This window comes from Curcuma longa, chromosome 2, assembly GCF_044706935.1.
Source record: "Curcuma longa cultivar G26 ecotype Majalengka, Jawa Barat chromosome 2, ITB_CL_G26_1.1, whole genome shotgun sequence".
Lineage (NCBI taxonomy): Eukaryota > Viridiplantae > Streptophyta > Magnoliopsida > Zingiberales > Zingiberaceae > Curcuma > Curcuma longa.
The window spans coordinates 13,474,094-13,490,063 of record NC_133862.1 but is presented as its reverse complement, the minus strand read 5'-3'; the positions used below and the strand labels follow the sequence as shown (position 1 = coordinate 13,490,063).

Here is a 15,970-nt window from a genome sequence, read left to right as displayed (position 1 = left end):
GATAAAATTTTAATTTAATTTATCTAAATTACTTAACAAGATGGATGAATTTAACCGATTCAATTTAAATTGACGATTATTCATCAGCATAGTCATCAATTTATTAATAAACAAGTCAAAGTAGAAATATATTTTTTAATGCATACAGTAGAATGATTTGAATCCACGAAAAAATATTTAACTTTTAAAATTAAGTAAGCTATTTTAAATACTAATAAAACCAAATTAAGGTGACTGGAATTTCCCCATCTCCATGACTGTCCAAATCTGTTATCCATCGGTGGCATTATTGTAATATTTAATTCTTAGAGAGCGAAAAGAGAGTGGTTGTTAGTATCTGTGTCTGTGAACAAAGCGTGGCTCAGAGGAAAGCACAGTGGGGTGAAGAAACGAAAAGCGAAAGAGAAAGATCGAAGAAAAGGAAACCCTAACGACATCGTCGTTGCGCTCTCTCATTTATGTATTTTGCCAATTTCTCTCCTTCGAATCCACTCTAAATCTCTGCAATCATCTCTCTCACCCGACTCGCCCAACCTTCGAATTGTGAGAAAGCTGGCCCCTGTGCTTCCGCCTCCGGATCCCGGCTTCGGTCACCCAATGCCGCTCTCTCCTGCCGAGAATTCGTGCCCCGTGGAGGCGAAGGTTGGTAAACCGGCTGGTTTGGTCGCTTAGCTTCGCGGTTGGGGCAGATGCTTTAGGCGCAGCGCTGGGAGCGGAGCAGATCGGGGGTTTGGGGAGGTGATAAATGATGACGAGGGATTCTACGTGCTGGTATCCTGTGGCTTGAATGCCGTTTTCTCAGTGCATTTTAGAGAAGGGTTCAGTGGTTTTCGTTCTTCTCGTTTCGTGTTTGCTTGTTCTGTCGTGCCGTTGGAAAGAATTATCTGTGAAAAAAAAGAATTTTGACGTAGTAGGTCAGTTCGAATCGTAGTTTTGTGCTTCGATGACCTGATAATTCATGCATTATACCTTTTTTTTATGATTCCTCGTACCTTGCCGATCATTCTAGTAAAACCTGATTTTGCTACAATTTGTCATTTTGTGTTTAAAGTTTCATGCCAGTTAACAAAAAGGCTGAAAATTCTTTACATTCAGGTGTTTGCCAGGAACCGTTTTTTCCTTCGTTGTTTTTTTTCTTAACGTTATTAATTGCAAGTTCGATCTGCAGGTTGTCACATTGACAATGGTCCTTCTGGGCAAGGTCCTAAGCACCTGCTTTTTTTAAGCATCTATTGAACATTAATGTGCGAGGATCTAGAAGCAATTTTGTCTGCAAGAAAGAACTAGAAGACTGTAAGATGCCGTCTTCGCCCTTGACTAGGCGCTCTCCAGCAACAGAGCTTAAACTGGAAAGTGCCCATAAGCGGGGCCACAGTTTTGAGTGTAAATATTCTCCCAAGCCCAAGGATGATGATCTACTCCTGTTTAATGAGGTGCAGAACCGTGAAAGAGAGAACTTCTTGCTACACTCCTTTGACGATTTTGATGAATCCATATGTAATATCATTATTCTGCTCTTGATTTCCTGACCTATAGATTTTTTTATTTGTTAGGTTTCTAGTATGTTTTTAGTACTGATTTATCTACAATTGTTTTACTCAATGTCAGCAAAATTGAAATATTTTTCGGATTTTAGTCTTGGGATCACAATACCAGCTCGAACAGAGAGAAGTGATCTACTCGATGCAGATGGTGAGAAAAATGATTACGACTGGTAAGTTCCCTTATGCAAGAGGCTTGCTTTGTTCATTGGCTTAATGACAATGTTTATAGCTACTCCACTATGATGTAAAGAGGCACTTATGTATTCCAAATGTGGGATGGGCTATGGCTATATTTGTCCTAAGTGGGAAGCATGTAATCTGAAGTTTATGTGGTTCCTTAGCTGTTATGAATTGGATTTGGCTTTGTTAATTGTCTAAATTGGATATTAGAAGAGAACACCTTCATTACCTTTTTCTTGGAAATTTATCTATGACTGATGAATTACTTTCCATGCAGGTTGTTGACTCCTCCTGATACTCCTCTATTCCCTTCATTGGATGATGATGTTTCACAATCTGCAAATGCATCTAGAGGCAGGAGAATTAGTCAACCAATTCCAATCCCAAATACATCAATGGTGTGATTCCCTTTTTGATAACATTTAATGTAGGGGAAATTTTCATTATATCCCCTTTTGCTAGGATATTGAATATCTGTTTGTTCTCACAGTCTGCAAGGCCTAACAGAAGCAGCGAGAGTCCGCATAGATTAAGTTCATCTCCTAAATCTAACTATGGCGTCTCTCATCCAAGAAGTAGGCCGTCCTCAGTTCCTCGGTCAAGCCCACCTCCAATTCTACGATCTGCGACACCTTCACGGGGACCTTCCACACCTCCGACCAAACCTTCATCATCAACTCAACTGTTTTTGACTCCACAGAGTATGAGCACTGGTTCTAGTGTTCAGACATTCACTAATAAAAGAGGCATGTCCCCTGCAAAGGTGAATCGTGGAAATTCTGCCTCACCGAAACTGCGAGGATGGCAATCAAACCTTCCTGGTTTCTCCAATGATGTGCCACCTAACCTCCGAACTTCTCTGACAGATCAGTCAGCAACACGTGTGCGTGGTTCATCCCCAGTATCTGGTAATAGAAGGGCGCCTGTGTCAAAATATGGAAGGCAGTCACTATCACCATCTTCTTCTAGAAGTACAATATCACCGCGTAACAGTGAGGGAGATGAGTTCAGCTCTATTAGCAAGCCATCTACAACATCTTCTCATGAAGATGATGCTCAATCACATGCTTCTGCAGGAGTTTTCCTTAATGCAGCTACAAGGAAATGCAGAGATTATGCCCCCAACAGAACTATGGGATTCTCCAAGAAACCTTCAGGGTCTTTCTCTGCAAGTTCTGCTCCAAAAAGATCCTTTGATTTCCCTCGTAGGCAAATGGTAAAGTGCTATACATTGCTTTATCATTATAATCTTCTGTTTAGCAGCATATATACTCTTGAAAGCTCTTCAATCATTGGACCTTTGAAAACTTGGGAAATTTATTTGAGTTAGATTTTTCTTAAAAGACTTTTTTTTCTCCAACCATTGCTTACTGCTGCTGCTTTTGTGAAATGACTCTATCTTAGTAACTTTTTATTCATTTTCTTATTGAACTATTTTTGTATGTCAACCTACCAAAAATCTTGAGATTGCTGGAATTGGTAAATCTAATACTATAGAGATTGGAGATTGTTTGCATAGGAAATGATACTAATCCTTCAGGCACACCATGCTTTTTATTACGCATGATTACCGTTTTTATTCTTTATCATTTTGAAATGGAATGTAACTCGAACTGTGAACTAATTGTCTACTTGTATGTTTCAAGCTTAGCCTTCTAGAAATTACAGATTGATAACTGCCTTAGTTCTTATGAATTGTTCTTTTAGACATGCACTTTGTACACACTCAGTATTATTGTATTTGGAAACCTGTTGTTATATTGTAAAGCCTTACAACAATAATAATTATGAGTATGAAATATTGGTCAGTCATCAGTACTATACAGAATATTTCTCATTAAGTACAACTATCTGTTGTAGTCCTATGTGGGGTATTCTACTAATGTGGTATTATGTTGAGTCTTTCAAATAATATATTTGTGTCTCAAATGTTAGAATATATATATATATATATTTCCTGAAATAAGAAAATTTGTTTGATTTAGTAAATATTTATTTATAATTTTTTGAGTCTGGTTTTGAGGTCTGAATATTAGTTATGAATCATGAATCATAGTTTTCATATTTCTTTTCTTGATCTATTCTATATTACATGGATTTCGTGTTCCAGATGCTAGAATTTGATGAAATGGACTCATCTTGATAAAGATGGCAAAACTAATCTTTGTATTATAAATTGATTATTACAATTCATGCACTGATATTCCAGAAATACAGAAACAAATAAATTCCATAGACAAACTACCAAAATGGCCTAAATTAAGTTAAGTAAATTCATTTTTTTATTGAAAACATGCGTGCGCGCACACACACACACACACCCCGATAGATAAATAGACATGAATGCGCCTTTTGCACTTGCAATACATAAAGGAATATTACATTGTGTTTGCCATCCTTGTGTGTGTGTGTGTTTTTTTATTGGTTACACTACCACTATAAAAATGAGCTTTTAGCTATAACAAATATTGGACAGTATTTTAGGTACAAAGTTGTGGATAATGATACTTTATGAGATTGAAAAATTTGTCACTATTGCATATCAGATTGTCAATTAATGATGAAATAAAATTATTACTAATAGCACATTTACTGTCATTAGTATATTTAACCACAGGATCTAGACCTTCGAATCTAGTAAAACATGTGTTGTCATCAAAATGTTTACTGATTTTTGTATCGTTGATACACAGACCTTTTGTAATCTACCTTTTTGTTATTTCAGACTTTCTATACCTTTAACCTTTGTTAATAAAAAAGGAAGTACACTTTTGATTATTTAAGAATGATTTAATGCCTAACTATTAGCAATATTACTAGCTAAATTGATCCATATTCTCTGAATTTCTTAACAAGTGTTTCCTCCTTTCCTCCTTGCTTTTGTTTCCACATTTTAATGTACTTTGAAGCTAACCTTATTCAGGTATGCTAGTATGTAGTTGTGCACTAATGAGCTTAGCTAGTTAAATATATTGTGATAAAATAAGATTGAAAAATAAAATAATTAAAGTCCAAGTACATTAAAATAACTTGTGATTTTATAGCTTCATAGAGTATGCTATGTGAGAGGTTCAAGCAATTGAAATATCAATAGAAAATTGAAGGACTTGGAAGTATCCTTGTAATGCAAGAGGTGGCAAGAATAAGTTTCCTGCAAAAGTTTGAGCATACATATTCTCATAATTTATCATGGTTAAACTAGAAAGCTTTAAAAAAGGATAACAATGATTAACCACCATAAAAATTTCAATTTACTATCTAAAGCTAGATCAGATGTCTTGCCTAATCGGATGACATTCATAATCTTTAGAATAGCGAGACATTTGCAAATGCTCACAAAGAAAATGGTTTCATGCTATTGCCTAGTACAACGACAACAACCAAACTTTTATTCCACTAAGTGGGATCAACTATATAAATCCTCCTATGCCACTGGACTTTATTATATCCTCATTTATATGTAAATGAACTTTATTCTGTATTATTGTTGCTAACAAGTTTTCTTTGGTCTCTCTATTTTTTGATTAATGTGCGTATTTATCATGAACTCGGATTGCCTAACTGAGACATTTATTAGTTATGTCCATGCCATCTTAAATGCATCTTTGAGAGTTTTCCCTTAATAGATGCAACCTCGATTTTCTCTCTAATATCTTCATTTCTTATCTTATCCATCCTCATATTGCTTAGTGTCATGTTGAAATGCCTACATTACTTATGGATAATTTGTGCATTCTCAATGGGATGCCCAAGGGATTGGCAATATGGTAATATAGCATGCAACTCTTCAATATGAGAGAAGCAATTTTGGTTTGGTGGTCAAGGTGGAGATGGTCACATAGGAGAGTGCTCGCGATGTTAGTGAGGAAAAAAAGAGCGATGGGATATCGAATTGTGGAACTATATGAACACCCACTTATTATGATAGAGAGCAGGAAGGTGGAGATGATAGAGTTGTTAGTGGTGTCATGAGACTGCTATCAAATTATGTCATGGAGAATAGAGAGGCAAAGTTAGAAGACAGAAGATAATGACGAGATGGAGGGGTTGCTATAATCTCTATTCTGTGCCTCCCTCGAACTGAAAATGCTAGAGGAGGATAGAAGGTTTCTTGATAACATGTCAGAATTAGTTGAACATGAATATTCTCTATTATTCAATGATGATCATTGTTCTGCATAGAGCTTAATGGATCAATAACATTCATGTTGATGTCAAATAATTGGGACAAACATGGTTTGGTCATGATGATGATTCAAGGATGATACATTAGACATATAACACAAGCCTTATTTTATATAAGTGGTATTATGGTGATAGTGTAAAGAAATATAAAGAAAAACATATTATGCAAGAATTAAGGTACTATGATAGAAATATATTATGATGATTCAGGAATGAATCAAGAATGAATTGAAAGGAATTAAAGATAGTTGGGTAGGAAATTAAGGATAATTTATTTCTCTAACACAATCTAGGTTGCTAAACTTAGGCAAATGCCATAGTCCTTTATTAGCTAATTTCTTGGAGCCCTTTGTTATGCGGTGTTGAGATAAATGAGTAAACAAGATAAAGTATATTTTGGCTGTCATTGACTTATACTAATTATCACACTTGCAAAAGGTAATTGCTATGTACACTATCACAATTATTTGGCAGCGAACTTAAGATGCAGATTGACAATTGCTACATAGTCACATTCCTAAACACCACTCAAACTCAATAGAGGAATTTTCTTTACTTTTCTCTGAGTGAAATGTGGAAACAGTTAAGAAACTTGATATCTTATTATCCAGATAGGGATGCAATCCATGTATTTATAGACTGAAACAAGACTGATTTTATATAAAATTAGGTATGTAGCTAGATACGTCTTGGATTCTGTATTCTCTAGTACTTTTATCTTACACTCCTCAAGTTGAAGGATAGATAGATACATATGCTAGCTTATTGCACAAAACATAAATTGAGCACTAGTGAGAGATTTGGTAAAGATGTCTCTAATTTGTTCTTCAAAAGAAATATATAGCGTCTTAATCCTCTTATACTGGATTGCGGATGAAGTGATAGTCCACCTCAATGTGATTGGTGCACTCATGGAACGCTATATTATTTAGATGTAAGCAGTTGCCTTATTCTCTAATAATTTTATCTTACACTCCTCAAGTTGAAGCATAGATATCTATATATGTTGGCTTATTGCACAAAAACATAAATTGAGTAATAGTGAGAGATTTGGTAAAGATATCTCTAATTTGTTCTTAAAAATGTATGGTGTCTAAATCCTCTTAGACATAACTAGAAAAGGCATTATGTAGATGAAATTATAGTCTACCTCAATGTGTTTGGTATACTCATGGAATGATGCTACATTATGTAGATGTAGATGCTTGATTCTTAAAATACATATTTATTGGTTCCATAATGTGAAATACAAGGTTTTTAAGCAATGATTTAATCTATATCATCTCACAAGCTATATGTGAAAGGGGAGCCTTGGAGCAATGGTAAAGTTGTTGCCATGTGACCTTGCGGTCATGGGTTTGAATTGCAAAAATAGTTTCTTATAATGTAGGGTAAGACTGTGCACAATAGACTCAATGCAGTTCGATCCTTCCCCGGAACCCCGCATTGGTGGGAGCTCCGTGCATCAAACTATTCTTTCTTTTCTCACAAGCTATATGTGTTATTGCTCGGTATTCTACTTCAACCCTAGATTGGGCTACCATATTTTAGTTATTTTTTTCCTTTCACTTACAAGGTTTCCTCTACATTGCCTATAAAATTCCAAAGTGGATCTTCTATCAATACTAGGTCCACCATAATCAGCATCAGAAAAGGCATCAATTTTGAGGTGCCTATGCAGACTACTGATCACAGTGGAAACATAAATTTTCTAATGAGAAATCCACCAAGAATCCAAACAATTTAGATTAGACAATCAAGAAAGATAAGAAATTACCTTTTTGGTTGTTTCAAATCATAGAGAGCGGTGTGTCAGCTCTAAATCCTCTTGTCCTTTCTTCAAATCACAAGTCTTGCAACAAAGAACCTTCTAGAGGTATCCATATGAGCAACAAGAGAATCAACCCCAAATTGCGCAAAGTACACAACTTAATGTGGAGAACACTAGGCTCATTCTGAGTGCTAGCTCTAGGGATTATGGCCATCAATCCTTGTAAAATCATCCTTACCAATCCTCTCAAGGGTTTTTATAGCCACCATAATTCCTCAAAGACCTAGGTCAAATACCACTAGAAAATAACTCTAAATGTGGATTTTTTATTTTAGAAGATATTGTAAATCAAATTTCTATTTCCAATAGGATTGGAGATTTGGAACTTCTAATACTACTCCAGTAACAAACTACATAGAGTTCTCAAGAGTGGGGCTATCCAGTATACTCATTCACAATTATCACCCACGTATTGACTTAGATATCAACATATTCATGACTTATAAGATCAGCCATCATAAGAGATCTAAACCATAACTATAAGAAGCAAACTAAAAAACAAACAAGCATAGTTTTGGGTCATTGGTTCAATGATCAGGATTGGTTAATTGGTCTAACTGCATATGGACCAGAATATTGACTCGGCTGAGTGCATTGGCCAAATAGACCTATATCCAGTGGTAAATCTACTAATTTATTGACTTTATTCATTAATTATAAATTTGGGAAATGAAGAAGATTAAGAAATTATATTATATAAACAAATTCCACATAACAGGAAACACGTTTCTTTATTAAGTTATAATTTGGTGCTTAGTAATAAAAATAAATAGAAATCCAAATAGATGAGCTTCATATTAGCATGTATTAGGGTAGGACCTAAATTTGGGGTTTTGAATTTAAGACATTCGTTACCTAGGTATAGAGAAAGGGACCTTGGTAGGGGTATTGTTGAGGGCGGTGGTGCTAGGCAGAAGACAACAGTGAGTGTCATGCCCCACCCAAGGTAAGTTTGTTGGGAAGTTAGTTTCGCTTACCGTGCATGAGCTACAATAATATCGGAGTGCAACACAAAACAAAACATATATTAACTAAGTTAACTAAATGCATATCTCTAAAGAAACGCCACCAATGCCATGCACATATCTTAAACAACCTGAAGGTCAAAAACTCCAAAACGTGAGCATAAAATGCAAAGTAGATATAGGAAAGATGTGCATGAAGTAAAATATCTCATGATAGAATTCAACGAGGACTAATGATCAAGATTATTAGTTTTTCCAATTTAACATTATGAAGCTTTTGTTATTTCTTGGGTTTCCTCTTTTATATATATTGTATAGGTGCCAGACAACTCCCAATTTACACATCATATATAGGCAATTCATCTAGTGTGAAATGTCATAAATATATATATGGTGAATCCACTTAATAGAGATGCATCTTATATGTATGGGGTGAATGATTTGCAAACCACCTATGAAGTGTATTATGAATAAATAAATATATATAAGCTGAACAATCAATATGCATCTTTTGTATGTGAAGTGAATGATCTGCAATCCACCCCTATATATAATACCCCTATATATAATGCAACTCATTTGCTCTCTTGTTTTTGATTGATTGTGAATTTCAGAAATAGATTGATACCTTTGTATGTCTTTTGGATAATAGACAAGTGATCTACTACTTAGTATAGTTGTAAGAACTTAGAATACCCGAGGCTACGGTGCAACAATAAGACGCTTTCGTAGTTAATCAGGCATCCACGAGTTGATTCCATATTACGACACATTGCGGATTAATTTCCTCCAATGGGAAGATAATTCTGGAATGCTAGTTGCGGAGCGATGCGCCGTCCGCACTTACCGATTTACCCCAGGTGACTTGTGGGACTTTCGTGGGTTCAAACCGGTCACCTCCAAGATTAGTTGGTTTGACCAGATACCTATATTATCAAAAAAAAAAAATAGAATCATATTATTCATGATTCATATCATTTGGCAGATTACTATCCGTATATAAAATAATAAATTTCCTAGAAATGAACTTGAATCTAAAAGAACAATGATGATTTGGTTCATATTAATATGATTTGCTACAAATATTATTTTATTTTCTATGTTTCTTAAAAGAACAAAATCCATTAAAAGTTTGATCCAATCAACTAAAGTATATTTAACTTACTAAGACATTAAATTAAAGTCAATATATTACAAATTAATCCATAGTCATTATAAAAGAAAAAAGAAAAGAGGAAACCTTAATAAAAGTGTAAAGGTTGAGTATAATGGAATCTCAAAGTTAACAATGACCTAAAAGAAGAAAAAATTTATATATGGCGATATAGTCAACAATAGCCTAGGCACACTTGACACCTAACAATGGTTAAGAATGGTCCTGGTATACAAAATTACGAATGCACAAAAGCACAATGGGGAAAAAATCAGTGGTAACTTGGAAGCAATGTCATGGCACAGTCACTTTTTATTCATCTCCTCACATAGCATGATAATCATCTTCCGCTTTGTATCTTCTTCTGGGTGGTGTAAATGATGATATGCCAGAAGCATTTGATGATGAAAATTTTGATTGCTCATTTCATAACATCAAATTACCCATTTATAATACTATGCTATTATATAGCATCTTATATAGTTTTAGATATTTAGAATCTCAAAACTACTCCTAAAGCCTTACCCATTTATAATACTATGCTATTATATAGTTTTAGATATTTAGAATCTCAAAGCTACTCCTAAAGCCTTATGTCTTACAATTCTATATTCATCATAACTATGCATGACAAATAGCTTGATTTGACAACCTTGCTACTCTGTAATATGCAGTTGTTGCTGTTGTGTTTTCTTTTTGGGTGAAAACATAGTTGCTTAATTTTTTAGTTCACTGTTATTTTATACAATGTCAATTCATTCTTCATATGGCAAAAAGCTGAGCTTATGTTGTGTTCATCCCTCTGATTTCTTTTATGTATTGAACTATTATAAAATTTTATATCTTTGAACTCACTGAAATCTATTTACAAAACGTCTATAGGATCATCATAGAACTCCTCAAAATATGTTCAGGCCATTGTTATCAAGTGTCCCTGCCTCCACATTTTACTCTGCAAAAACAAACAGTGTGCATGGGCCTATGCTTTCTAGGAATTCTTCACTCACAACTAGCAGTAATGCAAGTTCTGATCAAGGTGCTAGTTTTGCTCTTGATTTGGAGGATACTGACCATGATCAAAGTGATCTGGCTGGTAAATGGGATGGGGCAAAGATTCCTGGATTCCAAGAGGAAATATTTGTCTTGGATAAATTAGATGAGGTCAGCGAAGATACTGGTCATGAAACTGGAAAATGCCAAAGTAGTATTGGGATATTTGATGAGAGTATGTCCAACAAAGTTAACTCAAAGTTGGACAATTCAATGGCCAATATTGGTGGTGTTGTAAACACTGTTGCTTATGAAGATTCATCATTTATTGATGAGGTTTCAGATGATAATGCTAGTAAAAAAATGAGCATTTGCTTGAAATGTGGAAAATATTTTGAATTGATGGATATGAATGTTTGCCAAGAATGTTTACCATCAAATTGTTTGGTAAGTTCTAAAGAATCTGAGACTGATGCTACTTCCAAAGATATCAATTCTGTTGAAAAATCAAGTATTTGCTTGAAATGTGGGAAAAGCTTCATTGTCATGGATATGGTTGTGGATGTATGTCAAGAATGTTATTCAATACACGGGTTGATAGCTTCTAAAGCTTCTGGGACCAGACAAGTCGTAGCCAGGGATGATCCTAATGACACACCTCGTCATGAGATTCAAAGGAAAATAGGAATGTCTGTGACACCTAACAGTAGACATCATTCTACTCTTGAACAGCAAGAGCAGATTAGTGAAAGACCAGTGACTGATTTCTCCATGGATAGTAGAGTACACTTGATGACTCACAAAAACAAAAAGAATCTTTCTGAACAGGAAATATTTATCCCAAATGAATTGAATGATCCTGGTTCCTGTTGTAAATGTGAATATCTGCAATCACTACCAACTCCTTGTTCAAATGACAGGGTTGAGGGCCCCGGCATTGCAATACTTCTAACAAATGCATCAAGCAGCAGAAAACAGCATATTGTGCGAGGAAATGGTTCTCTCACAAATATCTTTTACACGGAGCCTTCTTATGGAGTTGATATTCACATCATGAAGCACAGCCTTGGGAAGGATAGTTCTTCTTCCTCTGTTGAACTGGGACCATCTGAGCAAACAGACATGCTCATTCTGCACCAGTCAAGCAATAGAAAGGATGAGATGGACAATGTGAGGTGTGACAGTCACATTACTTCCCATTCAGATTTGGAAAAATTCCCTGTGATAGACAGATCACCTTATAATGAAATTGAAACTGAACGAGTTTTTTCTCGCATTAACCTAGGTCTGGAAAATAATGTGGAAAACTTAATATTGAATTCTCAAAAGCCAGAAAAGTCTTCTGGAGACTCAGATTTGAGTGGTTTAAAGCATACATCTACAGAGGAAGCTACTATAAGCACAGATGAATCTTGCTATGCTAGTTCATCTTTAGCATCTAGTGGCATACTACTGCAGTTGGGTGAAGAAAATACTCTTCAAATGCATGATTCATCAATATCATGTGATCCAGGTAGAAGCTGTATCTCTTATCAAAACATGGATGATGTTTGTTTGCAAAACAGTGAAGGGGGCAATGAGAAAATGGAGAAACTTACTGTTAACCAAGATACACCTTTAATTGAAGACAACTATATGGTAACTGATAAGGTCTGTGAAACGCAAGATGAGATTTCTGATGTTGCAACAAGTAGCTTGCCTATTGTAACCTTAGATCAGCAAAATGAAATCGTCAGTTGTCATGAAATCGTCAGTTGTCAGGATGCACAAATTGATTTTACACCTGCTGAAATGACACTCTGTGTGGAGGGTTTCCTAGAAGATTGCATTTCCATACCACTGGACAAGGATGTGTTACCTTCTGAATTGGAATCTAGATTTTCCCAGGATCCTTCCTTTGGTATGTGATAGCTCCTACTAAGGAATTATTATTTGACATTTAATGGTCATGATCAGCTTTTTGCTTGACATTTCTAAAATTTTTACCCTGCAATTGTGCTGGCTTCTAGTGATATTTTCTTTTTCTCATCTGCAAGCATGTTTATCTGTTATGCATATGCACTGTTTGATGACTACTTTTATTTGCCAAAACCTTTTTGTTGGATCACATATAAGTAGATGCCGCAAGTCTTTCTTATGAGACGTAGAGTTGTTAATCGTCAGAAATTTATTTATTTTCTCTTAATTTGTTCAAAGTTTAAAATTTCATGTTGTGCTGTAGTTTGTCTCAGACTAGAATTGATATATTTCGGTGTTGTGTAGTGTTGTGCCAACACTCACCATTCATCAGACACGCTTTGATTGTATTGAGACTAATTCAAGTAAATATTAATCTATAATCATCATCCACTTCCATTTGACGTATTTACTTATAAATATAAGCTTATAACAACTAAAAGGCTATTTGAATCAAAATTTCAAAGCAATAAGTTAAAAGTTCTACAAACATATTGATTATTGATTATACATTGTTAATACCAAAACAAGTGTTTAAGATGAATTCAATTAAAATTTTCTTTAGCAATTAGATGATGAGTTGAATTAAAATTTTAGAGAAACAACTTAAAATACAAATATTACTTGAAGCTACCATCTTGATATATTCTATAAGTGTCAGTATGGTATAATCCATGAAAGATTACTTGTGTAGATTAGTATCGGGATTCAGTAAATTATAGGAGATATACATTTTGATTTCGTTGTTTGACATGACATGAGATTTCAAACCATATTTTTATTATTTTATCTTGCTTATCATGTATGTCATGATATGATCCCACATAATCAATGTGTTGGAAAGTGACTGAAGCATTTTATGGTTGAAACATATAAATTTTGTAACGGAACATATTTGAGCTGATATTACAGTTGTGACTAATTAAAGAGCATGTTTTTTTTTTCTGAATGCTTATTTTTTTATGACTGAACAAATTGTCTTGAATTTTTTGGCATATTTATTTGACACCCATATCATTTGGATTTCTTTCTTTTGAAGTGGATAGTATTTCATTTTTTACAAATTGTACATATATGATCACTGTTAAGAGGCATTGCCATTTTTATTTTAGGTTTAGTGTTATCTCTAAAGCCCTTTACATATCCATGTGTTAATCTCATAGCAATATGCTTTGATTTCTACATGGTATAAGAGCCATCCATTTAGGGTTAGGTTTTCTAAAAGTGGTATTTGGTCTCTCCCTCATCTCTCAATCTTCTCTCCACTTCACCAACCCTTCTTCTCTTATCAACATCCTCTTCTCCTAATACATTCATCCCAGTCCCAGCTAAAATGATCCAGAGAGGGTCACTGGTGCTCATCTATGAGGAGCTTCGTCTCCTTATGCTGACATCTTCACTGGTTGAGTCCTTCAGTGTCTCACTGATTGCAGGCATCACCGCCTACGCCAATGCCAAGCGGGTCGTCTAGCTTGTGATCTTCACGACCAACCTTGTGGTGTATCAGTCTTGACCACTTAAGGATTGTAATTGACAAATATCATTCTTCGACTTTAATTATCATAGAGTGCTTTTTTAATTTAATCATTTGTCAATATTCTTTTGTATAATTTTCTTGATTTGTCTGTCTAATATTTGGAACAATGTATGAGTATGAATAAAGATAATTAAAAGGAAATAAAATGCATAGAGAAAGAGAGAAAAGGAAGAAGAAATAAATAATTATCAATATTTTGATAAGGGTATTTCCCACACATGATTATAACCAAACTCTTCTTTAACATGGATTTATTTTAAACTAATGGTATTTATGAGATATGTATAGATTTATGTCTGTAGTATCAGATTTTATAGTTGAAAATACGGTATTCCACAAGTTTGTGAAGTTTTTTACCCATCTATTTTAGGTTCAAAAGGTGTATCCAAGTCCTTGTTTAACTGAGATGTATTTTCTTATTCAGTGGGACATTATCACATGGATTAGATTCTACCCACTAGATCTATTACATGTCTTAGCGGTCATGGATTTAGCTTCTATGCACTAGATCTGCTGCATGTCTTAGTAGTTTTTTACTAATAAGTACCATTAGAATAATATGCTGCTTGGAAGATTTAGAATGTTCTGATCCAATAAGCTCCTTACAACTAACATCATCAGTGATTCATTCAAGATTTTAGTTCAAAAGTTTAGGATAAAGTATTTAGAAGCTTCCCTGCAATCATATGCATCCATTTGATTGTCTGTAGTTCCAAATATGTTTTACATAAATTTGTTATGTCATTATTTTTGCTGTTACTTGTAGAAGCACCAGTTACCATTGAATCTCCTAAGAAACAAGTGCAAAGGTGTTTTACTCTGGAAGAAGCAACAGATACCATTCTCTTCTGTAGTTCTATCGTTCATGACATCGCCTACAAAGCTGCAACCATTGCAGAGGATAAGGAATTTGCTGTTTATGACTCTTTACATCGACCAATTACATTTCTGGGAAGTACTATTTCCAATCATAAGGATTTTCAAAAAGCATCCAGTGGACGTACTCGGAGCCCACGAAGAGTTAAACGAAAAAAGCAAGAAACAGCTGACAAGTTGACATCCATTGAGCTAACAAAAAATGTCACAAACTCAGAGATCACATCTTGCGATAATAAAGTTACAAACACTATAGACAGTGTGAAGCCCCCAAAGCTGGAGTCCAAGTGCAACTGCACAGTGATGTAGGCAGTTTCTTATGCAACTTTCCTAGGCAAATGCAATGTTCGTCTGATTCTCTCCAGTATACTACTAGTAGCGGGTTCAATATTCTTTTCCAGGACATGTTTGTATATTTCAGAGTAGCAGCATGTGTCCTTTCATCATGATTTATTCATCCTTGCGCAACAAATCTTGTAAAGATAATGTCCTTGGCATCAGTTGTTGAGAGGAATGTAAAGTTTGTGACAGGATTTTTCCTTCTAGTATGGTTGTATGCTGGTGCTGCTTGTTCTCTTCTTGAGGGATGCACGTTTGTGTGGGTCTCTCTGTATTCTGTAAATTCCTGTCATTGGTGTGGTTATATATGGCTTCACATCCATCAAAAGTGCTGTAATGGTTGTTGAATAAGTTCTTGTACCTTTATTCTGATCTTGCTGACAAGGAAGGTAATGTTTTCCTTTCTTCTTGAAA

General features: G+C 34.9%; 1 protein-coding gene across 1 annotated transcript; it reads left to right on the top strand.

The window, feature by feature from the left end:
• The first annotated feature begins 1,283 nt into the window (after positions 1-1,283).
• On the top strand, positions 1,284-15,912 carry LOC141821737 (uncharacterized). Its single transcript, XM_074709088.1, has 6 exons — positions 1,284-1,497; positions 1,609-1,714; positions 2,002-2,122; positions 2,215-2,940; positions 10,741-12,748; positions 15,108-15,912. The coding sequence occupies exons 1-6, from the start codon at positions 1,299-1,301 to the stop codon at positions 15,524-15,526; spliced, it is 3,579 nt and encodes a 1,192-aa protein (XP_074565189.1). The 5' UTR covers positions 1,284-1,298; the 3' UTR covers positions 15,527-15,912.
• The last annotated feature ends 58 nt before the right edge of the window (positions 15,913-15,970 follow it).

Coding starts and splice junctions, on each gene's coding strand:
- LOC141821737 (XM_074709088.1), top strand. CDS start 1,299: ATGCCGTCTTCGCCCTTGACTAGGCGCTCTCCAGCAACAGAGCTTAAA. Junction 1,498..1,608: donor CGATTTTGATGAATCCATAT/GTAATATCATTA, acceptor ACTCAATGTCAG/CAAAATTGAAATATTTTTCG. Junction 2,941..10,740: donor ATTTCCCTCGTAGGCAAATG/GTAAAGTGCTAT, acceptor AAACGTCTATAG/GATCATCATAGAACTCCTCA.